Source organism: Siniperca chuatsi, linkage group LG5 (genome assembly GCF_020085105.1).
Source record: "Siniperca chuatsi isolate FFG_IHB_CAS linkage group LG5, ASM2008510v1, whole genome shotgun sequence".
NCBI lineage: Eukaryota > Metazoa > Chordata > Actinopteri > Centrarchiformes > Sinipercidae > Siniperca > Siniperca chuatsi.
Window position 1 is genome coordinate 33,216,647 of NC_058046.1, and position 26,224 is coordinate 33,242,870.

General features: G+C 40.9%; 1 protein-coding gene across 14 annotated transcripts; it reads left to right on the top strand.

Annotated features, from left to right (window-relative positions):
• The first annotated feature begins 1,055 nt into the window (after window positions 1–1,055).
• LOC122876504 (ankyrin repeat domain-containing protein 31-like) lies at window positions 1,056–26,214 on the top strand. 14 transcript variants are annotated; one of them, XM_044196950.1, is made up of 14 exons: window positions 1,085–1,264; window positions 3,198–3,239; window positions 3,630–3,817; window positions 4,967–5,049; window positions 6,409–6,603; window positions 6,703–6,845; window positions 6,958–7,126; window positions 9,529–9,870; window positions 9,949–10,091; window positions 10,184–10,331; window positions 10,430–10,488; window positions 10,725–10,821; window positions 11,226–11,255; window positions 11,395–11,533. In XM_044196950.1, exons 3-13 carry the CDS (start codon window positions 3,636–3,638, stop codon window positions 11,237–11,239), a joined length of 1,575 nt encoding a protein of 524 aa, XP_044052885.1. In that variant the 5' UTR covers window positions 1,085–1,264; window positions 3,198–3,239; window positions 3,630–3,635; the 3' UTR covers window positions 11,240–11,255; window positions 11,395–11,533. The 14 variants fall into 14 exon arrangements, with proteins under 14 accessions (XP_044052871.1, XP_044052874.1, XP_044052872.1 ...); XM_044196951.1 differs by having other exon boundaries at window positions 11,229–11,255; XM_044196942.1 differs by lacking the exon at window positions 11,226–11,255 and adding an exon at window positions 2,356–2,389 and having other exon boundaries at window positions 1,086–1,264; window positions 11,395–12,094.
• Window positions 26,215–26,224: the final 10 nt, after the last annotated feature.

The following is a 26,224-nucleotide window of genomic DNA, read 5'->3' on the forward strand; positions in this document are numbered from 1 at the left end:
CGGGCGAATAATAAAGGAATTATGCTTAGGGCACCAAAATGGCTAGCAGCGGCACTGCATAAGCACACACAGCAACTTATACTCATTGGTGGGCACGTATTGCAGACGATGGCACCAGATGTCGGCGGGATGGGAGGTTGAAGGCCAGGGCAGGAGATAGTTGGTTCGGTCGGGAGGATGAAAGTTGGGGTGGGAGATAGCCGGTCTGGTCGGGAGGATGAAGGCCGGGGCGGGAGATAGTTGGTCCGGTCGGGAGGATGAAAGCTGGGGTGGGAGATAGTCGGTCCGGTCGGGAGGATGAAGGCCGGGGCGGGAGATAGTTGGACAGGAGGATGAAGGCCGGGGCGGGAGATAGTCGGTCCGGTCGGGAGGATGAAGGCCGGGGCGGGAGATAGTTGGACAGGAGGATGAAGGCCGGGGCGGGAGATAGTCGGTCCGGTCGGGAGGATGAAGGCCGGGGCGGGAGATAGTTGGACAGGAGGATGAAGGCCGGGGCGGGAGATAGTCGGTCCGGTCGGGAGGATGAAGGCCGGGCGGAGATAGTTGGACAGGAGGATGAAGGCCGGGGCGGGAGATAGTCGGTCCGGTCGGGAGGATGAAGGCCGGGGCGGGAGATAGTTGGACAGGAGGATGAAGGCCGGGGCGGGAGATAGTCGGTCTGGCCCCATTCACCAATGGTAATCTCAATTACCAGCATTGGTGGAAAGTAAATGTTCTCAGTAGGCTACTGTATTTAAATACTGTATTTTCTTATTTCCATTTTATCCACTTTATACTTCTACTCCGCTACATTTCAGAGCTAGGTCTATATTGAACTTTTGACTCCAACACATTTATTTCAGATTTTATATACAAAACAATTTAATAAAATGTTGTGTAAGCTATTTTCTAAGTCCATGGCTGCAAGGTTATGGATTAAACTAGGCCTATATGAAGTCGATAAAATGAGTTCCATCTCGACCAGCTAGAATAGTAAAATGCTTATTACACATGAATGCATCAATAATAATCAACCAAAAACATTGGAAATATTTTACATTTGATACTTTACGTGCATTTCACTGACAAGAGCAGATGCTGCACCTATCGGGGCAGAGCATCCCCGCAGGGCCCTCGCATTGCGGACTGGCCCGGAGAACTGTATCGTCCCGCCGCTATTATCAGTATTGCTACACCTTCCTGACTTTGAGCCTGTCATCTGCGGTGATTCTGAAGAAGAGGAACCGGATGGAGAGGACTAGCATGTTGGACCTGATTTAGACGGGTAATTATAGATTTTGACACCAGACCTGATATAAAGGCAGTAACATTAGAGCTCGACTTTCGTTCTCGTTGTTCTTCAACATTAGCTTACTGGCAAAAAACTTTATCCAGCTGAAGTGAGACTACCTACTTTCCTAGTTACGTTACAGTAGCAAAGGCAAATTAGCAAACGCTAGCTAGATGATTTACTGCTATATTCATTGTGACCCTATTAGAAATTTTAGCTTCGACGGTTTTGTCACGTATGACAACTTTATGAGTTTAGATCATAGACTGTACAAAATAAGGCCACATATTGTAATAGCTATCGCTAGCTTAACTCTAGCTGTTACAAAAAATGTTTAACGCTAACTATTTTATAGTAGCTGACAGCTAGCTAGCTAGCTAACATTATAATGTTAAGACAGGTTCACAAAGTCTGGGAGCGGTTCCCTTTAATGGGGATCCCATTGTATTTAATTCGATATTTTAAAGCAGTTAGCAGAAGCTGGTGGCCAGCAGTGTAGCTGTAAGTTAGCTACCTGTGAATAGCCATCAGTCTTTTTGCCATTGTTTACTCGGATCACAGATATCGGTGTAACACCGCACATGAGGTAAAACTTCCCACACAGTTTTTCTTTTCGAATTAAAAATATGTACAAATGTGGATGATAAAAACACAGGGCATTGATGCAAAAGTCTCTCCTCTTAACTCCTGGCGGTCAGATCCTGTCCAGAGCCTCAGATGTATTTTATAAAATACTACATGATACTACACAAAATATAGTAGGAACTCATAAAAGAAAACTCTGATGCAGGTTAGATTTTCTAAAGGCAGCGCTATTCTACATTTGAATAGTTTTACTAGTTTTAATTTAGTTTTATAATAGCCTATGGCTGCACTGTGCAGCTGTATTATGAGGGGAAAAATAAGCTAAAATATAGAAAATATTTTACCATACTCCATATCCTTACTCAACTCAGATACTCCGTATAAAAGGACTCTGGGCCTGTGCTTGGTAGGCCTGTTTGGTAATCCTTCTTTGGGAACACAAGTCCCATTATTGTCTATCTAAGTGTATTTTCATATTTTTGTGTTATCAAAATAACAAGGATTTTTTCGATGGATTTTGCAACCTTGGCGGAGGTATGTGCTGTTTTTTTACTTAGTTGTTTTATTTTGTAAAACAGATTAAAGATTAAACCAGCAAGCAGTTAGGACATCAAAAGCAATATTCAGGAGTAGAGCTGAAACTATTAGTCAGTCAATGGATTATATGATCAAAAAAACATTAACAGCAACTGTGTTGATAATTGATTAATCAAAGTTATTTAAATTCAAGTTAAAGTAATATTTCAAGCACGGGTTCTGCTTTTCAGTTATGAGGATTTGCTGCCTTGACAGTAAATTGAATATCTTTTGGTTTGGACTGTTGGTTGGAAAAAAACAAGCAATTTGAAGAGGTCACCTTGGGCTCTAGGAAATTGTAATGGGCATATTTTACCATTATCTGGCATTTTATAGACCAAACCATCAATCGATTAAACAAGAAATGAATCGACAGATTGATCAGTAATCAAATAATTGTTAGTTGCAGCCCCATTCAGGAGGTTCCTACCTCAGAGCAGTATTAACTTTAAAAACACTCGAAAAATGTGCCTATTAATAATACTAAATGTACAGGAAACACAGATGAAACTAGAGTATGCAATATGGAAGCAACTAGGTTTTGTTGTGCTTTGGCAAAAGACACTGTATAGTTTTTCAGTCTTATTTTCTTCTGACATGTAGATGAATTCTTCCTGATATAATGAAGTAATTTTACTCTAAGATCTGAACCCAGCAAAGACAGTATAGAAACCCGTTTAGGTAGTCATAGTCAATGTGGTAGTAAAATATGACAGCATAGACCATTCATTTGAGAACTAACAAGAACGATGCGGTTTCTTTGCAGTGTAAAGAAATGTAGACTTTCCAGAGTTCTACACCAGAGAAGGTAATGTCTTTACCGCCTTCTTCCTTCTATTATAATAATATATTTCATACTGTTATATTCTGATTTTGTCCTCGGAATAAAGCCTAAACCTTTTATCAAGGTTGGTAACACACACCAAAGCGTGGCATTTATTAACATTAGCCAGTAGAATGCACCCCATACCCCACACAAGAGGCTGGAAGTAGTTTCTCCCCAGAAGATGATGGTGTGTTCAGTTTTCATTTCATTCTTTTTAGTTTGTGCTGCCATCTAGTGTTAAAATAGACCATTTGACTCAAGTCTTCTAACATAGGATGCTTTGCCGAAGCTTGATAAAAAATGAATTGTTGTAAGTTATCCGGTTGGAATCCTATAACCATTAAATTTCCATCTCATCCTGATGCTGGTAAGGAAACCATGAGTTGTACTGGAGCTAAACCAGCTTATTCCCAGGAAGGTGATGAGCATTTACAGACCAGCAGCAGCTCTAGGCCCACAAACCAGCATCATCAGCCGACTGAGGTCCGGTGTCTGTCAAGCATCACAGCAGATCATTCATATGCCAAATATCTGAGAAGGAATGGGACTGCTAAGCTGAGGTAAGTGCTTGTAAATAGCTGTCCCAACCATAATAGACACTGTGTATGCTGGCACATACTATCAAGATAGTGATACTCAGAGCAGTAATGGTGGGAGGAGAAACATATACTCAGTGAGAGGGAGACCTGAACTGTGGTGGAAACACCATCTTCAAAGCGTCAAATTATTTCAGTTATATTGCGTTACTTTGTTGTTAGAGTTTTAAAAAATTATAAAGTGAATTCAATTTGGAATAGTCAAATACCGACATTGAGTAGAACTGCCCTAAAACAGTTTGAGAATAAAACATGCCAAGGGGGGAATTTCCCAGGAAAGAGCCTTTGGTGTACAGGAAGTGATGCTCGTCATGTTTCCTGAAAGGTGGTTCGTTTGGAAAACAAAGTACAGGTAGAAGTTGGTAGAACTACAGCTGTGTCCAAAACACTTTTTATTCGCTATTCACTATTTAGACAATTCCAGGTAGAAGACTATATAGTGTGTCAGATGGCAAAATCAAAAAACAATTTCCAACACTACTCTCATTACCATCATCGGGCAGTTCTTCTTCTTTAGTCTTTGCAAATACATGATGGTAGTTAGCTCTTGGCTAGTGACCATCAGTTGTATGCTACTTTTCATGTTGTATTGTGGGACGATTTGAGCCCGCTATACAGTGTACAATAATTCTCATTACAAACACAACCAAATGGACAACACACTATATAGTGGAGTGTATAGTGAATAGTGAGAAATGCTATGACCTCAAAGAAAACCAGAGGAAACATGATTGCATCAAAGATGCTGCAACAAATGAAAGAACACAAACAATGATCGTTTGTGTTACCACCTCAACATGTATCTGGGTATTACTGGTGTAAATCAGACTGATTAAAGCTTTGACCGGCACAGAGTAATGCACTGAATACTTCCAAAAGAGTTTATAGAGTAGTTTAAGAGTCTATATAAGCCAACAGGCTACTTGTTAATATTCTGCGTTTGCCTCTGTGGAGGCTAAACCCCGTTTATGACTTTATGATTCATAGTACTACATGACAGTATGTCCCTGGACTAACAGGTTTACCAACAAGAAAAATTGTGTGTCAAATTATTCTGTCCCTCGGACAGCTTACATTTGAAGAAGGTTTCGATAAATACAATTTTTATTTCAGGAACGTACAAGAGGATATGAAACCTATCTGCAGTGCTCTTAGGAAAACTACACCACGCACAGCTCAGAAGGACTTTCTGACAGGTTTGCATAGTCTTTATGTATGTATGAATCCTTTACTATGTAACCACAGTAAAAGTGGTTACTGACACAAAGTCTTGATGTCTTTCACTGGTCTCTCTGAAAAAATGAAACGTCTACCATTCTATTGTCATTTTTCCAACTTTGTAGCTGTAATCTCTGCTGTCTAAAAAACATCCTGCTGTTCAGCCCTCTACGTCCAATCTTAAGTGTGTTACGCTGGTGACATATAGCCTGAGACGGTCTAGGACTCATAGGACTCATTTGCTATAATAAACAAACATTGGTATTACATTGCTTTTTAAAAATTGACAAATTAAGTGACCTGCACGACATGCTGCTGAGTAGAGCTGTGGCGGTATACCGGAGTTATTACATACTGTGGTGAAATGTTCTGATGGTAACTATACTGCCAACAATTTCTAATACCATCATTCCCGTGATTATTGTAGTTTTCAGAGGGCACAGAGAACACAGCAGAGCTCCTGTCTCCATTAGCAGTTTGATTTTGGTAACCACAGAGCACCTTTTCACCAAACAAAGACACAGTAGGACCAGTGAACCAGGCCTCGAGACATGTCTTTCCAGCTCAAGCTACTCTGGACAGTACTTGCTATGCTAACGTTAGCAAAGATGAAACATCCTATGTAAAAATCACACACATTCTTCCTCACAGGTCAGCTTCAGCTCTGGCCTTGGTGTTTGTTAGTAGTAATGTGGAGATGATGTGCGGACAAGGTGGGTGGTGCTAGTGGCTCGTAAGACCCCAATATAACCAGACTGCGGCCCACCGCTAGTATGTTCTAATGCTCTGCCTTTTAACCATTAACACCTTGCTAACTTGCTTAAAAGGATTGCACTCAGAAAGCCTTACAGACAGCTGGGTCGGAAAGAACCAAAAAAATCCCGCACACTAAAAATCAATTCATGACCTTATGACCTTTGACCTTATGAAGGTCTGAGGAGTGAAATGTAAACAAAGTGATGGAGAGTGTGCAGGATCGTGTGGTTCACACTGTCACTGTTCACTGACTGCCGAGATTATTTTCCACTTATCTCTTTCAACACATCTCGTATCATCCACTTTCTGGCATGGAAAGACGGACCCGTGGTCACAGTGCCCTGTCATTCTTACCCAGGCCTGTATTGGACAGCCTTTGAAAAAATGTCCACATTTGATTCTGAAAGTATCCATCAGAAAGATACTTCACAAACTGTCCATTGAGCCTGACGCAGATAGGTTAACATCATTTCTTTCATTCCCTGGTGCAAATTGCTTGAAGATAAAGCATCATTACCCATAATTCTTCCCATAAGTTGATGGTAGCTTTGCTGTTTTCTTTCCTTCATCTTTACCCTCAGACATTAAACCAGATGAAGTAAGATGGCCCAAGTCAGTAGTGACCGCCACTGGCAAGACTCTCAGTCTGCATGTTGTCAACCGAAGGAATCGGTTTGGAGAGAGTTTGCTCCACAAGGCTGTGCTGCAGGGAGATATTCAGCTGCTAAAGGACATTCTGAAGCTGGGACCAGATGTCAGCATGACTGACAATGCAGGTGCTCAGCTATTTTTAAACTGACACGTGTTGAAAGTTTCATCCTGGTTAATTTGCTCTAAAGTAAGTTTGTCTATGGATTCATGTATTTTCCTTTCAGGATGGACCCCTCTACATGAAGCAGCACTCTGTGGTCATTATGAGGCCTGTTTGGATCTGATTAAGGCTGGAGCTCTGGTCAATGCTGCAGCACATGATGGAATCACACCTCTACATGATGCCATCAGAAATGGACATGAAACGGTTTGCAGAAGTATTAGCCATCTAAATAAATAACGTTTTCATTTTCAGGTGCCTCAAAAGGAATTTTACCTAGCCCCTCAAGTTTTTATTTGGATTTTTACCAAACTCCCAGATTGCTGAGCTACTCCTGAAACATGGTGCAAACCCCATGCTGAAGGACAAGTCTGGAGAGAATGCTTTTGGCATTAATACAGATCCCTTTCTACAACTACAAATGCTGAAAAACATTCCTAAAGATAACCCCCCTGCTGGATCTGGAAACAGAAGAAGAGAATTAGCAGGTCAGAAATCAGCTACTTTATATTAATTGATGCCATTAATCAAAATCAATTCTGGGATATGTAGAACAACTTCAACACAAAGCAACCACAAGCACTACCCATCCAAAATGGTGACATCTGGAGAGCACATTTTGACCACACAGACAAAGTCTCTCCAGCCAAGGAAAGCTTGGGTCCAGACAGCATTAAAAACAAAATGCTCAAATGCAGCACTCCAGAGATGCAGGGTGCCGTGCTGAAGCTGTTCAATATCGTACTACAGTCACAATGTTTTCCCGACATCTGGTGCAAAGGGCTCATTTCCCCCGTTCATCAGAGTGGGGACCAATCAGAGCCTGTAACCACCGAGGCGTCTGTGTCAGCAGCTGTCTAGGTAAACTATTCTGCAGTATTCTGAATAATTTCCATCTTTAGTAAAAATCAAATTGGCTTCCTCCCAAAACACCGAACCACCGACCATGTGTACACCTTTAACACTTTAATTATCAAACATGGACACCAAACAGGAAATGGTAAGATATTTGCTTGTTTTATTGACTTCAAGAAAGCTTTCGACTCTGTTTGGCATGAAGGGCTCTATGACAGACTTCTACATTGTGGTATAGGGGGCAAAATGTATCATCTGGTTAAATCAGTGTATTTGAAAAATAGGTGTGCTGTTAAAATTGGAGACACACAAACTGAATTCTTCACCCAGAGTAGAGGTGTTCGTCAGGGCTGCAACTGAAGCCCGACTGTGTTTAATGTGTAAATGAATGAACCTGCTGTTCAGTTGGATCAGTGTGCTGCTCCTGGCCTCTCCCTCCTCGATAGAGAGGTGAAGTCTCTGCTTTACGCTGATGACCTTGTTCTACTGTCTCCTACTGAACAAGGACTGCAGCAACAGCTGGACATAGTAGAAGAGTACTGTCAGAACTGGGCCCTGGCAGTAAATATGAAGAAAACTAATGTCGTGATGTTTCAAAAATGCCCCAGATGTCAGGAGAACAAACACCAGTTTACCAATAATCACATCATTGAACACAGTGTGAGTCATACCTACCTGGGTATAACCATAACAGCATCAGGGAGTTTCAACATGGCAGTGAACGCACTAAAAGAAAAAACTCGAAGAGCTCTAAATGCAATTAAGAGAACATTTTACAATTTCCAAATTCCAAATAAAATGTGTCTGAAAATATCTGATAGTGTCATCCGGCCCACTGCGCTGTCTGGTGGTGAAGGATGGGGTCCACTCACCAGAGCTTTACCCGCCGGGACAAACGTCCAGCAGAGTCTGTACATGCAGAACTCTGCAGATACATTTTACACAGAAAAACACCAACAGATGCATGTGGAGCAGAATCAGGCAGAGACCCGCTGATACTTAACATTCAGCCCCCTCCATCCCAAAGCCCTCCAGACCCAAGAGCTGAGCCCAGAACAGAGTCCCCTATGTGTATATATATGTTTCAACATGCCACAACCTGAGGACACACACACACACATTCATAAAAAAAGTTGCAGTGTTTATGTAGTTTTTACTTATTTGTATATGTATTTAATTGAAGTCTACAATTTAATATTATTATTATCTTATCTGTATATATTCTAATAGCACATTTCTTCTGTATATGTTTTTATTTCACACTTGCTTTGGCAATGTTAACGTCTGTTTCCCATGCCACTAAAGCCCCACTGAACTGAACTGAATATTTGTAATATTGTGAGGTCAGGGTCTGATATAAAAGAATGACACTGGTGTTATTTTATAATTATATTTTTGTCAAGAATCCCATGAAAAGACCAAAACCAACAATGTGTTGTCTGTCTCTCAATACTTTCTGACTTCCATCAAGGCCATTGATTCCCACTGAAGATGTGAATTCTTAGAAACAGTTCACAAATATATAGTTGAATTTTTAAAAAGGTTCAGTAATTTCTGAAAACAGCTGCTCGCTGTAGTTTTTATCAAACGTTACTGAAACCGGAGGACACGGTGCATTTGTTGGGGACTATTTCCAGCAGCGGATGAATCCACATGTGGTGCTGTAGTGAGTGTTTGGGGCAGCAGGACGGTGTGTGTGGGGCTGAGTCAGAATAAACTCCAGTGTGTGTGTTCATGGTGATGAAGGAACATGTCACCCAGTGCAGCAGAGCGGCTCACTGATGTGTTTTAATAGTTTCTTGACAACAGTGGAGCTCTGCGGCTCAGAGGAGGAAGATCCATCAGGCTGTGATTCACAATACTTGTTAGTAGATACATTCATTGTTGGTTTGACTCTGCACATAGGATTTGGTGATAATAAGGAAAATATAGAATATCACCAGACTTACCCTTTAATTTGTTTGTCCATCACTGTATTTATCAGAGCAAAGATGAGGAAAAGTCATGTCTCATATTGCTTGTATATCGTCTGCAGTTGCATCAGGAACAGAGTGTATGTACAACACTAGAGGATCACAGGTCAGTCCATCTCAGAACGTCAGCAGCACCGCCAAGAAGGACGAGTACATGCTGCCGAGCCATCCACATCGCTCCGGAGACGCTTTGGGACACATTCAGCCAAATCAACCTGGGAGTAATGAAGACCCAAACATGCATACAATGACCTACAAAGGAAGAGTTGTATCTGTGACCAACGTCCACAGGAAAAATTGCTTTGGCCAAACTTTGCTGCACAAGGCCGCCAAAGAGGGAAACACTCAAACAGTCCACCAGTTTCTGGAGCTGGGGGCTGATGTCAACATGGCCGACAATGCAGGTAGTCCTTTTGAAATGAGTTTTTAAAACTATAAATAGTCTTGTAAATGATAAAAAGCACTGGTGTAATCTGTTTCAGGATGGACCCCTCTTCATGAAGCAGCACTCTGTGGTCACTATGAGGTCAGTTTGGATCTGATAAAGGCTGGAGCTCTGGTCAATGCTGCAGCATGTAATGGAGACACACCATTACATGATGCCATCGCAAATGGCCATATGAAGGTTGGCAGCAGCACACAATCAAGCAGTACATTAGTCAACAAGCTACAGTGAGTGTATATTATACACATTCATTTTCTGTGGTGTTTATCCAGATTGCTGAAGCACTCTTCAAGCATGGTGCAAACCCAGACAAGACAAACGATGAGGGAAGAGAGATCGCCTCGAGAATTGCTGCACAACCCTTCCTACATAAAATAGTGGAAGAAAACATGACTCAAAACAAAAGAGAGGATCTCCCAGGTGTCAACATTTTTACAGTCTCATTGTAAGGTTCATATTGTCCTCAGAGACATCCTCTTGTTGGGAACACAGCTAATTTTCCACTTTCTTTTCTACAGCTCTGACATACCCAGAAAATGTTAGCATGGAAACTCACGATGACACACAGCTTGACAGAGTGAGTGGTTATACAGTAAATAATGACATGAGATTGCAGGTGTTCATACGGGTTTGAAGAGGTTTATTGTCATAATATATACAAACATTTCTAAAAGAATGGATAGTGAGAAACAGACACCATTAAACCTACCATATCTTCTCCCAGAAGTCAGAAGGCACAACACAGATGTGTGCAAGTGTTCAGTAAATCTCATATTTCAATATAAGGAACAAAATGTGTTCTTAAACCCACAGCAGGCTACAGAGAGTAAGGGAGAACCTGAACCAGAGGACACTGGACTGGACATCTTCTCAACTGATGCTGTTATGCAGGAGAACCAGATAAATCCAAGTACATCACCTGCTATTCCTGCTCCATTATTGTTGTCTGTGGAAAAAGATGTTTTTCTTTCAGCCAGTGGAATTAAATGGGTGGCTGCTAAGTTAGAGAAAAGCAAACCTGTATGTAAAACAGGTCAAATTTCAGCTCAAAGTGCATTCAGAACCAAAATAAATAGCATCAGTTCTGAACTGGAGTATTTTATGTGTGAAAGCGTAGTGATTGACAACTTTTACAAGCTATATCGCTGGGATTTGATGAAATTACAAGCTCTTGCAAATAATGTTTGGTTGAATTTGCCTTATTTGATTTCTGGAGCAACTGATGTGTGAAGTACTGTTTTCATCTCTGTTATAATTTACACATTTATTTAGCTGATATTTCTGTGTTTCTATTTACATTTGCGCTTCCCAAAGAAGGAAACTACTGAATTTCTATAGATTAAGGTACTATAGAGTTTTTACTTACTACAAATCACACGTTTTAAAGTACTACCTAAAATTTACCAAACTTGACAGGACTTAGGACACAGGACTAGAGACTGAATTCGACTGAATGTGGATCTCATCTGTCCCCATTCTCCAGTGAGGGCCAACTCTCCACCTGCTCTCCTCCTGACACCATCACCTCCACGGCCCTTTACCTCCAGCGGTATTCCTCCTCCACAGAAAGGCCAGGACATCCAGCTGTGTTCAACACCAGTGTATGCCAGCGTGTTCCGGCCGAGTCTAGAGGACAACGACTGTGACAGTGACCAAACTGTGGATTACCTTGGTGATAGTTCAGATGAGTCAGTGGACTGGGCTGTTAAAGCCACACAGAACTTTAACCTTGCCGCGGGCAGCATGGAGGCACATGTGGAAGATAAACATATGCATACCTTCCCTACTGAAATGGTTTAAAATAGTTATGATGCATGTGAGCATTGTTTCCACATGAATGTTACATTTTTGTGTTCACAGATTCAGGAGCCAGTTGGCTTTTCAGTAACTTTCTCAAGCAAACCCAGGAGTGAAAACGCTGTGACTGAGCAGAGAATGAACTCTGATCTTAGCTGTTTTGAAGCTGTCTTTAGAATGAATTGAATTTGTGGTTTATTACATTAGCCAGGGTTGATTGATTGTTTGATGTTCAGTATTATATTGTGAAACTCTCTTCACATCACTCAATTGTTCTACCTTTTTTTCCTCCAGTAGTTATTAATTCATTCTTTTTGAGTTATGAAATTATTGCAGTGTTGAAACTTTTGTTTTGGAAAAGTGTTATTATTAAAGCATTTCAGTACTGTAAAAGTGGCAAGTGTGGTCATTTAAACACCCGTTCAGGAGCATCGATTTCAAAGCTTTAACTTGAAAATCGTTCAGGAATCCTAGTTTCAGTACTTTTAACATTGATGTTTGTTTGTAATTCCTGAAGTGTATATCATAGAACATCTCTCTGTGTTGCAGGTGTGGAGTGATAGAAGAAGAAGTGCAGTACATCCAGTGCATTCGTCACCGTTCTGGTTTTGACCAGCAGGTGGGTCTGATCGGTATCGCTGCAGCTTGCACAGAGATACTGGTGATAGTGCGCATTGCTCAACCCTTTCAGTTTTTATGTTGGATCAGTCTTTTCTGGTGGTGGTCATTTTAGTCAGGATTAGAGGTTAACTATCTGATACTAAATGTAGCACTGTATCGCTGATCTGCTCAGTGAAACAGACTGGTTTAAAAAATGGTATCAGTGCACTTCTACTCAAGATATTTCTTGTCATTCAAAGTTGTGAATGACAATACAGTGGATGTACTGTATCACCATTGAAATGATGGCACAGAGTTGGCATTATCAGCCACGAAAAAGGTCTTAGAGCAAGTTGAGAGAAAGATCCATTTTCCAATAGAGTTCCAAAATGCAGCAGCAGGGGGAGTCATTGGACTTGAGGCTCTTGCTGCTTATCTTGCACAAGTCCAGCCAACATCTGTTTAGTCTCATTGATTTGGCATTATGAGAATGGAGACTGACATCATGTCTGCAAAGTTCTGAGTCCACAATCACTTTGTAAACTGATGCTGGAACTGACCATGGCCTCAGTAGTGACACACTCCCTCTAGTGGTTGTACAATAGCTAAACACTTCAATAGATGCTGTTGATGCCATGACACATTTGTTGTGTGTAATTTCTGAGTTCAACACAAACAAGGTGCTTTCTATTGTGAATGCAGAGGAATGCAGTCTTTACTTACTAAGATATACATAACTTTTGCTTGAGACAAGAATGAACAGTAAATGAAAGTTGTGACTCTTGTGACACTTTGCAGGTGTACTGTGTTTTCTCATTCAAACAAGCACAGTTACTCCAAGGCAGTGAGCAGCTCCGAAAGGCCTGTGCTAACCACGCCTAGCCTGAATGAGAACTCACACTACAGAAAGAGACTCGGAGAGCTGCCGACACAGTGACACATCTCCTAATAAGATAATGGAAAAGAAATGTAGATAAATGTACTTGATACTAAAGCACAGTCGAGCAGAGAAAATGTCACTTTGCCATCTTTGGATTAAGAAATAGAGTCGCAACTTCTTTTGCTGGAAATGGTTAAAAAGAGACTCCACCAAAGGTTAGGTGATGTTTGTTAAAACTCCTAAAGCAACAAAGACTTCTGGTGGACATGGGAATTATGGCTCTTGTCATAATTCCAGGAGAAAGGGCAGAAGTTCATGACATTGTTATAGTGCCGCAGAACCTCTTAGGGAAGAGGTTAGGCTGAAAGAATGGGCCAACACAGGAAACTGCTGTACATTTCCTACGAACACATTTGTTAGTCACATTTTCATTTGACCATGACCACGTTCTTTTACTATCCTTAGCCAAGTAGGTTTTGTGCCAGACAAATCATATGAATCCTTTTTGTAATCATCCTCATATGTAACAATTTTCGAAGGCACTGACAAACAAAGTTGTCCTGCCAGTAGGGGTGTCAGATCAGTGGGGGTCGTTTTAGAAGGCAATGACAAATGAAATGTTTAGTTTGTAGGACTTGTTGGTTTCAAATCTTTTTTATTGTGCAGCAAACAGAATATTTTTTTATTTGGGCAGAATAGCCAGTGAGGAATCTGGAAGTACCTTCAAAGTGCCATTATCTGACATTATCTCACCTCTGTATGTGTATTTTTCTTCCAGACATTCTGGAGATGACTGACAGCTGTAATCAGGAGCATGAGAGGAATAGAGATGTATCAACTTCAGATGATGACTCTTTAAGCTTGTTGCGTGATCTCGATGCCTGCCAAAGTAGAGGGGCAGCTGAGGACACGGAGACAAGTGATTTAGATTCACAAGTTGGCAACAAAGAGCAGAAAAAGAAAAGGGAGATGGAGATAAATCGACTCAAACCCCCTGAGCCAGGGATATCCAGCAGTATCCAGTCTGCAGCAGGCCGTGCTAATTCTACATCTCCGTCAGGTAATTACAAGCTAGAAACTCCTGAAAAATCACGTTACAGCAGCGTTTTGTTGCCACCATGACAGAAAAATATTTTCTTGTTATAATGAGAAACTTTGCTCATTTTTACAAGATCCTTTTCACGTTATAACAAAATATTTTAGATTATGAGATATTTTCTCGTTATTACTACATACCAAATTATTCAGTTTTTACAAGAAACGTTTCTTGTTATAACAATATATCACTTTATCTTTTATATATTGCAAAACTTTCTCATTATTTAACAAAATCAACATTCTTACTCATTAAAACAAACTACTCATAACATGATACACTGGTATGTTGTTATAGCAAGACAACTTAAATATGAAAAAGCTCCATCATTGTCTGAATAGAGACTGTAACCTAGAACAACCATAATTTCACATCTTGTTCCCGTACCGATTCGTACTGTACTGGTACACCATTAGTACAAAAAAATGACACTGTTGTTAATTGAGCTGCATTACACTGTCCATTGCAGGCTGTAATTTAAAGCGTTACAGTTTTTTGTTATAATAATAACATACCAACTTATCATGTTATAATAAGATACGTTGGTTTTGTGAAATAACAAGATAAAGTGGTATGTTATAAAAAGAAAGGTTTCTTGTAAACACTGAATCATTTGGTATCTAGTAATAACAAGAAAATATACCATAGTAACATGAAAAATATCTTAACGTGAAAAGAATCTTGTAAAAACAAGGAAAGTTTCTTGTTATGAGGAGAAACTGAGCAAATGTTTTTTGTAATGGTGGCAGCAATACGCTGCATTATCATGTATATGAACACTGTAATTGAAAGTACTTTCCCCTCTGATTTATCTTGTTTTATCTTCATTTATTTCACAAATATTGATTTTATTCATCTTCAAAGCAGCAAATGTCTCGCAATGTGTGAAAACCCCCCACAAGATACAACTTAATAAGAGAAATGGAAAAGGAGAGACTCTTCTGCACAGAGCATGCAAGAGAGAAGATCTGGCACGAGTCCAAGCGCTCATTCAAGCTGGGATCAGCGTCAACATGGAGGATTATGCAGGTTTGTCACAGCTTTAACACTTGTTTATTTGCACTTGATCGCTTGTACATTCTGAAATATTTTACCTCCATCTGTTACTCACGAAACAATTATGAAGTGTCAAACACAAAACACAAAATGTTGACTTGAATTGTCAGGCTGGACAGCTCTCCATGAGGCTTCTGCTGTGGGTGATGAAGCAGTGGTTGAGGAGCTGTTGAAGGCTGGAGCTAATGTTAACGCTAGAAGCTTTGATGGTGTCACACCCCTACATGATGCCGTTTCATCTGGACACTATCAGGTGATGGAGAAACTCTGAATGAGCCCTTCAAGATGTAGCAAAGTTGACTATAGTTTTCAGTAACATTTTCCACATGCTAGGAGTGCTAACAGGCTAACCTCTGTTTCACATGCTTTGGTAACTCAGTGTTATCTCTCAGTGTTTCTTTCATTGGTCTTTCTGAAAAACTGAAACTTGTCCCTGGAGTTTAAAAAGAATTAATATTTACTTCACTTGCTAAAATAAATTGAACCCTATTGTAACTGTCCCTGTTCCTTCCTTATCCTTACCTTTGACTCTTTCTCTTTTTTGGGATCGACTTTAAACAGGTAAGATGTCAATGTCTGGACTAGACAGACTGACATTACCACCTCTGTCCAGACAAATGCAATGGACATCCCACCATGCTGTTGAGCATCATTATGTATGCCAATACTAACATTGAGATAGTATGCTCTCCATGGTCAATTATCATAATTGTTCAAAAGCTGCTGTTCATGATGCTTTCTTCATGACAGCTCAATGCCTGATTCAATCACAACTAAAGTTTACTGATATCCAGTGAACATACAGTATTCTTACAGTGCATGTGTTATATTTGATATAAGACTGGTATATGTAAGGAGTTGCCAGTTTTGCAGGTACACTCCAGTTTAACAATAAATGTATATTAAACATCACATGAGTGCAGTGTGTGGTATAAATCAGGTACAGCAGCGTTGTTAGCATCAGTTGTTATTGGAGATTCGACTTCCTAACAAGATGTTGTGAAATGCATGTGTGCTGTGTAGGTAGTGAAGCTTCTCCTCCAGTATGGGTCAAACGCCAATGACAGGAATGTTGGCGGCCTCAGTGCACTAGACATGGCAGAGGAGGAGAATATCAAACAGCTGCTCTTAACTTTCCGAGCATCTTCTGTTATGCATGAGCAGCCTTGTGAGGCACCTGCGCAATACAGACAACCAGGTGAGCTACCTTCCACATTCCATACTGTCACTTTCTCTGTAGAGCAAATGTGAACTGAGCCTTTTATTTTGACATACACAAAGTAGTCTAATAGCAGCTCAGCAAATGCAGTTTGTCATCATAAGTTTTACTCCACTGAAATGTTTTGAGTATCAAACACTCGCCTCCTGTTCTCTTGAAAGGCGGCTCTGACACATTTGTAGTTCTTCTTGGAGCACAGCAACTGTAGTTAGCTAGTTTCACAACAGGTACCATGGATTCAACAGTTAATAATAATAATAATAAACTATTTGTATAGCACCTTTTATACAAGAAATGTTGCTCAAAGTGCTTTACAACAAAGAAGTGACATGCACCAAGTACTTCACATAAAAATGACAGACTGAACATTTTCAATTCATTTTTATTTATATAGCACCAATTCATAACAGAAGTTATCTCATTGCATTACATGAGCAAGCACTTGGCGACAGTGACAAGGAAAAACTTCCTTTTAACGGGCAGAAATCTCGAGCAGAACCAGATTCTGGGTGGGTGGCCATCCACCGCTGCAGTTTGGGTTGGGGGGGGGGTTATTATTATTAAAGCAATAATAATAGGAATGATAGTCATAGGAATAATAATGACAATAATAGTAACAGAGCCAATAACAACAACTGTTGTAGCAGTTGTCGTCAGGAACACTGGGGCAACAGGTGGCCCACAACCACAGATCCAGTCTCTGCAGCTCTGGAGGCAGAAATACCTGCTGAAAGTGACAGCGACAAAGGAGAGAGGAGAGAAACGAGAAGACACAAAACTACGGGAGAGAGAAGATGTCGAGTTAGTAACATGCAGTAATGCGATAAAAATGCATACAGATGGAGAGGGAGAGAGGAAAGAGGTGCATCATGGGAAGTCTCCCGGCAGTCTAGGTCTATAGCAGCATAACTAAGGGTTGGGTTCAGGACTCACCTGAGCCAGCCCTAACTTTAAGTTTTATCAAAGAGGAAAGTCTTAAGTCTACTCTTAAATGTGAAGATGGTTTCTGCCTCCCGAACCCAAACTGGGACCTGATTCCACAGGAGAGGAGCTTGATAACAATAAGATGAGAATAGAATACATGCATCTTCACATGAAAATAGACTGATAGAATGCCATACTTATTGTAAAATAAAAATGAGGAGAGCATAAGATAGGAAATAAAACCCACTGAATAATAATAATGAAAATAACGTTTAAAAAAATTGAGTACATAGAATGCATAAAATCAAGTAAAATGCAGCATTTTAAAAGAAGTGCAGCAGTGCATAAATATGAAGCAAAGAGTTCTGTGCCTGTATCAAGAAAGTCAAATCTAGGCTGAAGGCTGAAGTGAAGAGATAAGTTTTTAGCTTTCTTTTAAACATAATTAGTGAGCTGGCTTCCCTGATATCTACAGGAAGTGTGTTCCACAGCTTTGGACCGTAAATGACGAAGGCTGCATCCCTAATTTTCTTTCAGCTGCTGCTGGGAACCTCCAATAAACCAGCAGCAGATGATCGCAGTGTTCTTGAAGGCAAGTAGTTAACAAGGGAGTTAGCAATGTAGCTTGATCCTAGCCCATTAAGGGCTTTGTATATAAAGGAGGAGGACCTTAAAATCAGTTCTAAATGTTACAGGAAGCCAGTGCGGAGCAGCTAAACCTGGACTGATGTGCTCTCTCCTCCTGGTTCTGGTTAACAGCCGAGCTGCAGAGTTTTGAATGAGCTGGAGTTTCTCTGTGTATGTAAAAGTGCATTACAGTAATTGAGTCTGCTTGAAATAAAGGCATAAATCCGTTTTTCAGCATCTATTTGATTTATAAATGGTCGTACTTGATGTTGAGGATGGAAAAATTCTGTTTGTGTCACCTTGTTAATTTGGGACTTGAAGTTTAGATCTGAATCTAAGATAACGCCAAGACTTGTAACTTCAGATTTAATCCAGGGAGTCAGTTTCCCAGATTAATAAACAGCATTTCTCTTTTTGTTTTAGGGCCGACTAGTAGGATTTCACTTTTTTCCTGATTTAACTTTACGAAATTTTTGCTCATCCATTTATTTATTGCCAAAGACAGGTAGTGATGGAGTTTATAGCTGCAGCATCATTTGGTTCAGCAGAGATGTAAAGTTGTGTGTCATCAGTGTAACTGTGGAAACATACATTGTGCTCTCTAATGATGTCACGTGGCAGCATGTATAGTGAGAATAGTAATGGACCAAGGCAGCGCCCTTGTGCAAACCCAAAACAGATGCCATGTTTCTCAGACACATGATCTCCAAGACTGATGTCAAACTTCCTCCCTTTGATGTCTGAACCAGTTTAACACACAGTCAGAAAGACCAACTTTTCAAGACGATTGATTAAGATGTCCTGGTCAATTGTATCAACGCTGCGCTTAGGTCTAAGAGGACAAGACAGTTGACCTGGTTTCACTGCAAAAACGCAACTATGTTTGCTTACATTGGTTGCGAACAACAAATACATACAGCCAACTGACCTAGTGACAAATATAGTATATAATAAGTATAATGTTGGCAGAGTAGTTTCTGGATGTTTTGATACCTTTTTTTTGCCAAAAACTTGAAATACATTGCCACCTTTCAAGCCTAAGGAAGTGAGCGTTGGATACTGAAAACAGTAGTGGAGCGTTCCTTTATGCCTTGTGCAGACTACTCAACTTTTCTGTCTACTCAACCTGTCCCAGACAAATGTCTTAGATTTGAGACAAAAACGCTTTATGTCGGCATGAAATCCACACTCAAGCCTGTCATGTCCAGTTTACAAGACGCGTCCTGACCCCGTCATAGTTTTCCCAAGTGCCAAAAACACGATGCACTTTTAGTGTGAGCACCTTGGAAACTAGTTTTAGACACAGTTTCCAATGACAAGACAGCAAAAAATGGGAGCAGGCAGCCAGCACACACACACACACACACACACACACACACAGAGTGACTTCTTTGGTGTTTTCACTGAATATTGCAGTCATTCGCTCCAGCGATGGATCTCTCCAGCTGGAATCATCTTGTTATTAGTTGTGTCATTTGTGCACCCAAATACATACAAAAATGTAATTTAGTGTGACCAGTGCAGAAATCCTGATATTTTTAAAGCCTTGGTGTCTGCATTCGCTTTTAATCTGCAATGTCAAGAAAAATCAACAGGTTTGCCAATAGTGTTAAGACATATGATGTAAGAAGTGCAAATGGAAGAAATGTAATGTTAGAAATTATGCTAGTAGGGAGACAGTTTGTTTCTTTATTTTGTTGTTATCTTGCAGTTGTTTAGGAATGAATTAGCTGATTTCACTGTAGTGGATTATGGAATTTTACAATGTGTGCACTTAAGATTGGTCAATGCAGTGGAACTTCACTGAACAAATTTTCAAGTTGAAAGAGTTGGAACTATGTATTTAAAGCATTATTTTAACCTAACTACAGAATAGGAATAGGTCAACAAGTTGACACTTAATACTTCAATTTATGTCAAAATGTATGTGTAAATTGTGTTGGATCTATTGCTTATTTCACGCTAGGAAAACCTTAGGACTTTGGGTTACTTCGAGTGGTGATTGCAGCTGAGGTCTGAGTGTAGGTTTCTTTCAGGTGACACATCCTCAGAGGGTCACTGCCAGAGCAGCTTCAGTCCCAGCTGCAGTGACACGGCAAATATACAATCCAGAGAATCAGGTGACAGAGACGGAACCAGAGAGCCCGGTGACATTCAGCTGAGAAAGAAAGACACCACAACTGATAATGTGAGAGCTCTTTACACTTCGAATACCTTTAGACTCAAGAGTGTATTAGTGTCAGGCTGGATTAAACGTATATAGACAAAAAAGGTCTTTTTAACCATTTATGTCAAAGGTACAATCATCTGATGCAGCATCACATGTGATACTCATGTTTTACTAATTATCTTTTTACAGCTGAGCTATTCAGAGGCCGTAACAGTTGTTTTAGAGGAGGTGCGGAGGAAACAAACAGAAATATCAACTTGGCCTCTGGCAGGTCCGGAGGATGCAGGTAGAGCAGCTGCAAAATGTCTAGCCTCTCAAGTTAAGTACATTTTATTTATATAGTCCAATTTCACAAATTTGCTTCAGGGGGCTTCACAATCTGTACAGCATACGACACCCTCTGTCCTTAGACCCTCGATTCAGATCAGGAAAATCTCCCCAAAAACCCTTTAACGGGGAAAAAATGTTAGAAAGCTCAGGAAGAGCAGCAGAGGAGGGATCCCTCTCCCAGGACGGACAGACAGGAAGTAGATGTCATGTGTAAAGAATAGACCAACATAGTTAAAGTACAGTATGGACAATCAGGATGACAAAATTGTCACGGTTTTGGGTTTGTGTTCAGCTATTTCCTGTTTTATTTTGTAATGTGTTTGGCCTCATGTGTCCTGTGTAGTTTTACTTCCTGTCTTTGTTTGCGTTTCTCTCCAGTTTTGATTGTTTGCCCCATCCTAATTAGTTTCACCTGTGTCTAGCCATTCTGCCCTCACCTGTGTATTTAAGTCTGTGCGCTTCCTTCGTTCTGTGTCAGATCGTCTTTGTCCCTCGTGTCAAGCGTTCTAGCTCTTTTCCCAGTGTTCTCATGTGTCTTTTTGGATTTTCATATTTGGACCTTGCGTGGATTTTGGATTGAGGACTTTGCATAACCCCTGTCAGAATTGTTTGCATGTGGACTGCTTGTCCTGGTTTGGTCTTTGCCTGCACAATTCATGTAAGACCTAGTATTTTTTCTTTTGTCTTTAAATCACTGAACTACACTAGCCCTGCCTGTGCTAGATTGTAAATGATCTGATGGTGGGACTAGAAGGAAAGGTCACAGAGTCACCAAAACATTTGGATTCATCCTCTGGGGAAGATGAATATCCAGCGAAGTGGTAATGGTGATCCTGCCTGTAGTTTCATATATTCTGTGGGAAGAATATAGATCTGGGAGGACGTCAAGCAACTTCCATTTGCTGCCAAACAGACCTGAGCCACACGACCTCCTCTCCACCAGTATTATTGCTGCTGCTTCACTGACAGCAGCAATAATATTAAGTTTACATTTTAATGTAATGTAAGCACCCACAAAGAGAATTATATATCATAATTTGCCAGTAGGATCACAGCATATCCAGCTGGTAGTACTAATGCAAATGAGAGATGCAAAACATTGGGCGCTTGGTTTCAAATAGAGGACAACCAGACACATGCTGAATTTGTGTCATTTACTGTAGTTGTGCTGTTTTTCAGGTAGTTGTCATGCTGCTCTAACACAAATCCAGAATGGGCTGATTGACGTTCTTGCCAAACAGCAGTTGGAGAAGGATAGTCTTGCCCACAAATACCGGTCAGTTCAGGAACTTCTCTCATCCTTGACTTAAGTGAAGCTTTGTGATCCAGCAGCAAAAGAGATGGTTACACAATGCTCTCATTTTCAGAACATGGCAAAATGACATAAGTAGAAGTTAACTACTGACTTGTACTATACAGTATATGCATGCAGTAAATAATTAATTAGAAATATAAACCAAAGTCAGTTTACTTGACATATTTACAAAAATGTCTTAACAAGTGCACAGTGATAATGCTGCCTGGCACTAAGCCCTCTTTACAGCTACAGTACTGATTCTATTATCATATTTACTAGACTGCACAAAGGGGATGGTGTTAATGAGACTACACCGGTCTGATTCTCAAACAGAAGATTGATCACTTATTTACATACACTTCATCCACTGATTAAGAAGTACATTGCCTGTGAACTGTGCCTCTGAGTTTATGGCTTAGGAACCCACCAGTAAAGACACACACACACACACACACACACACACAGTTTCACAAGAAATCAAAATACTGAATCCTGCGTCATATCTTGCCCGGCCAGTCGCGCAGGTCAAGAGCCACTTCTCAGGGTAAACAAAATGAACAAATGCAGTGATTCACAGATGCCTGGTGCAGTATATAGTCTATAGAGTCAGTCTCAGGTCCAGCACGCTACTGGATATAAAGGGGAGAGCATAATTAATCAACTCGACACAGCTGTCACAATTAGCTCTCCCTGACTCTGTTTACCTGAGCCACTGCCCCACCTTGGACTGCAGGAGGAAACTAGAGGTGATCTGAACTGGACTTTGAGCCACTATGCCACCTTCAGACAAGAAAAATATTTCTACTAAATGTCACCTGGGCAGTTCCCCTTGCTTAAGGAATTTTCTTGAAATGAGAGTAGGACAGACTGCTGTACTAAGATCAAAGAAATTACACTGAAATTCTTGATTATCATTGATCATGATAAGATTCGACTCAAGTAATTGCTGATATCTGTGGATATGGAAACTCTGCTAGCCTAACACGGCAGCGGCGGATGGCCGCCAACCCTGGTTCTGCCCCAGGTTTCTGCCTCTTAAAAGGAATAGTTTTTTTTTTTTCTTGTCACTGTCGCTAAGTAACCAAACTAACCAAACCCATGTTTCGCAGTGCTGGGTGTAAATTAAAAAAAAATAAAACCACAGTAAAACAATAAAATCCCCTATTGTCTTGAGCTGCTTTTATTGCCCTCTGGTGGGACAATACAGGTCTGAACTGAGCTGAACTGTTTGACTCCCCTCTTTCAAAGTCTTACCTGTTTCTCTGAACCTGTATGCGCTCTTTATAGAGTTTCTTGACAGGACTGTCCCATTAAAGGATGCCATTATCATTGTGCCAGCACACCACTTATCTAAATAAAAACAGCAGTATTGTTTTATTCTCTGTGCAGGCGTGTATCTGACTCCCTTCGGCAACGTGTGTTGAAAAGTCAACTAGTCTCCCTCGCTTCACGTCAGAGGAACTTGGTGGAGATCCTCCAGAAGCAAATGCATTTGGTAGAGGTGTATGTAACCATGAAGGCCACAGTTTCCACTCAGCCTCCCAACCATCGAGGCAGTACAGTAGTGAGACAGCAGCCAGATCACTTCTCAACTCCAGCTTCCACACCAGCCTCTCCTAAAGCTAGAGCAACACACAGCTGGAATCAAGACAGTCAAAGGAAGGAAAGCCACAGACCAGTTACACAGGGCGGCCCGTTAAGATCGGCACCTCCAAACAATGCCGAGGGCCTTGTGGTGCCCAGGCATCCTGCTCCGTTACTAACCCAAGGGAAGAAGGCTCCCACACACACTGATGTGCTGAACAAGAAAGCCAGCAGATGTCAGAGCATGGCCCCACAACCAGGAAATACTTTACAACACATTAACTTTCAGATGAAAGGAAATAATGCACTGATACTGACAAGAACTGCGGACAACAGCAGACAGCTCTCTAAGCTCATACAGACGGGAGTCGTGCCATCTGGAAGTGCTGTACAGCTGTTGTTGAAGGTCAGACGAAGCTCTTCTCATGAAACCTATTTCATCCGTATGTAACAGCTTGTTCTCTTTAGAGTTGTCAACAACCTGAAATAAATAAACCTATGTCTTGACAAGAACGGAGATAATTACACTTTCATGGATACAGACAACACCTTACTTTTAGAAAATGTCCTCAAAATCCCAACTGTCTGGTACTGCAGTGAGTGCCAGTTATGACCAGTAAGAGTTACTGGCTGCCATTTTACAAGTTATATATCAGCAGGGCACTGGACATCGAGTGGCTGATAAACCTTTCCTCTGCAATTGTTTTAAAAAGGCAATAACTGACTACTGAAACTACTGTCATTCCACTTTGCTACAACACGTGATACAGCAGTACTGGCAAAATAGGCTGCCAGTACTGCTGTCATTCAAAGAAACCAGTTTCAGTGAATTAAGAAAACAACCAGTTTGTCTTGCCTCGGCAGGGTCACTGGCACCTTGCTCATGTGCTGGGTGATGGCTCGATAAAGGACAGGAAAGGCAAGTTTCACCTGGCTCCAGAACGCTGGCTGGAATCTATCCTTGGTAACAACATCCCTGTCACTTCAGCGTACGCCTGGGACAAGGTTAGACTCCAGGCTGCCTTAATCTCATCACAACACTCAAAGCATACTCACACAAACAGCTTTAGGCCACGTTCAGACGCAGAAAAAACCACTGTGCCGTGTTTTGGCATCTGATAAGCCTTCAAACTCATGGCTCTATTACTCTGACTGGCCTTCCTGGATTGTATTTCATTGTTTCACCACCAGTACCTGGAACAACACAACCACAACAAATCAGACCTTTGCTTTCACCATTAGTCCCTTTCAACATGAATCCATTCATGTTCTCACGAGACACAAACTTTCAAATTAGCACCACCCTCAGGACAAAATTTCGATTACTAGTCCCCCTTCAAATGTAATGTGTGATAAACATCGTAGCCTCTAAAAGTTGGTAGCTTGGCTTTGGCTTGACTTGGTGTGTGTGTGTATTTTTATATATATATATATATATATATACACACACACACACACACACAAAAACCTTCTGTTTCTATGTACAAGTTTTAAGAATAGCTTTGCTAAAGCAGCACGCCTGTTAATTCCAGCTTGTTAGAGGCATTATTGTGCTTTGACACTGAAACAGCAACCTGTTGATGTTTAAATCTGCATAGATTTTAATGCTCAGCTTCCTGTTTCTTTCACCAATGACTGCTGACTTCTTCTATTCGTATTTAACTATTGCTCAGAGGGACAGAGGGATCTTTGTCTCTTTCTGCCCTTTCAGTTGCCTGCCAGTAGCGCTCTGTGGTGACAGGGCAAGGCACAGCATTAGGCTGTAAATTATTGAGTGCTCACAGTAGAGCTGTGCACCAGCTCTCTAACTCTTCCATCTTACTGAGATCAGCGTAGTGCTACAGAGGCCTGTTTAATGGCTGCAGGGTCATTAAACATTAAACATGACATATATAAACATGTCGAAGGTGTTAAAAGATATTTCTGATGAACTCCTCCCCCTGTTTGCCCAGGTGACGTACAGAGACAAACCTTTGTCTTATTACTTAGTGAACATGGAGGCTGAAGGAAACACACCACAGACACATCCTGAGGATGATGCTCAACGCTGCAGGGCCGGTTCTTCTCAGGAGGCGCCGATCACAGGTCTGTTGTTCCAGTAACCCACATACGTCCTGCCTTTGACATTTCCTTCAGAACAACTCAAACAAATGCAGGCAGGCAGCCACTGAAGCGTGGCTTTTTCCAGGTCAATAATTAATTACCTGCCTCATACGTCTCCCACCTGGAGTTTTTCTGGGCACAGTTGCAAACAGCCTCATTAAATTGAATTGCACATTTATTTTGAAAAGGGACTTCATATGTATAGCATAGTTCTGAATGTATTTGAATGCCTTTTCTGTTTCTGCAGAGGCAGTCAGCTTGAACCGTCTAATGAAAATCAAAATAATCCGTTTGCTGGATGATGAGGAGCTACTGCCAAACGCTATAATGGACGGCTACTGGGAGAAGCTCTTGAAGAAAGACTTTTCAGAGTCTGAAGACTGGGGGAGTGAATTATTATAAGTAGCTCTCCCCACATTTTGTCCATGACTGTGTTTGTTTTGAGAATTTTACTTTGTGATTGTGGTAAATGTGACTTTCACTGAGACTCAAAAACCACCAATAGGATTGGAAAGTACTTCAGAGTATTCATTTTTCTTCGTTCTGTTCCCATATTGCACAGGCTTGTTGTTCTTATGTATTTGTACTTCAGGTTTCATGCTGTAACCGTTGGTGTCAGATTAAAAACTA

What these genes read in the sequence shown, in the direction of transcription:
- LOC122876504 (XM_044196936.1), top strand. Translation starts at nt 13,978, where the DNA reads ATGACTGACAGCTGTAATCAGGAGCATGAGAGGAATAGAGATGTATCA. An exon ending in AAAATGTCTAGCCTCTCAAG is followed by an intron (nt 20,600 to 21,789) that starts TTAAGTACATTT and finishes GCTGTTTTTCAG; the next exon opens with GTAGTTGTCATGCTGCTCTA. An exon ending in CTGTACAGCTGTTGTTGAAG is followed by an intron (nt 23,898 to 24,355) that starts GTCAGACGAAGC and finishes TTGCCTCGGCAG; the next exon opens with GGTCACTGGCACCTTGCTCA.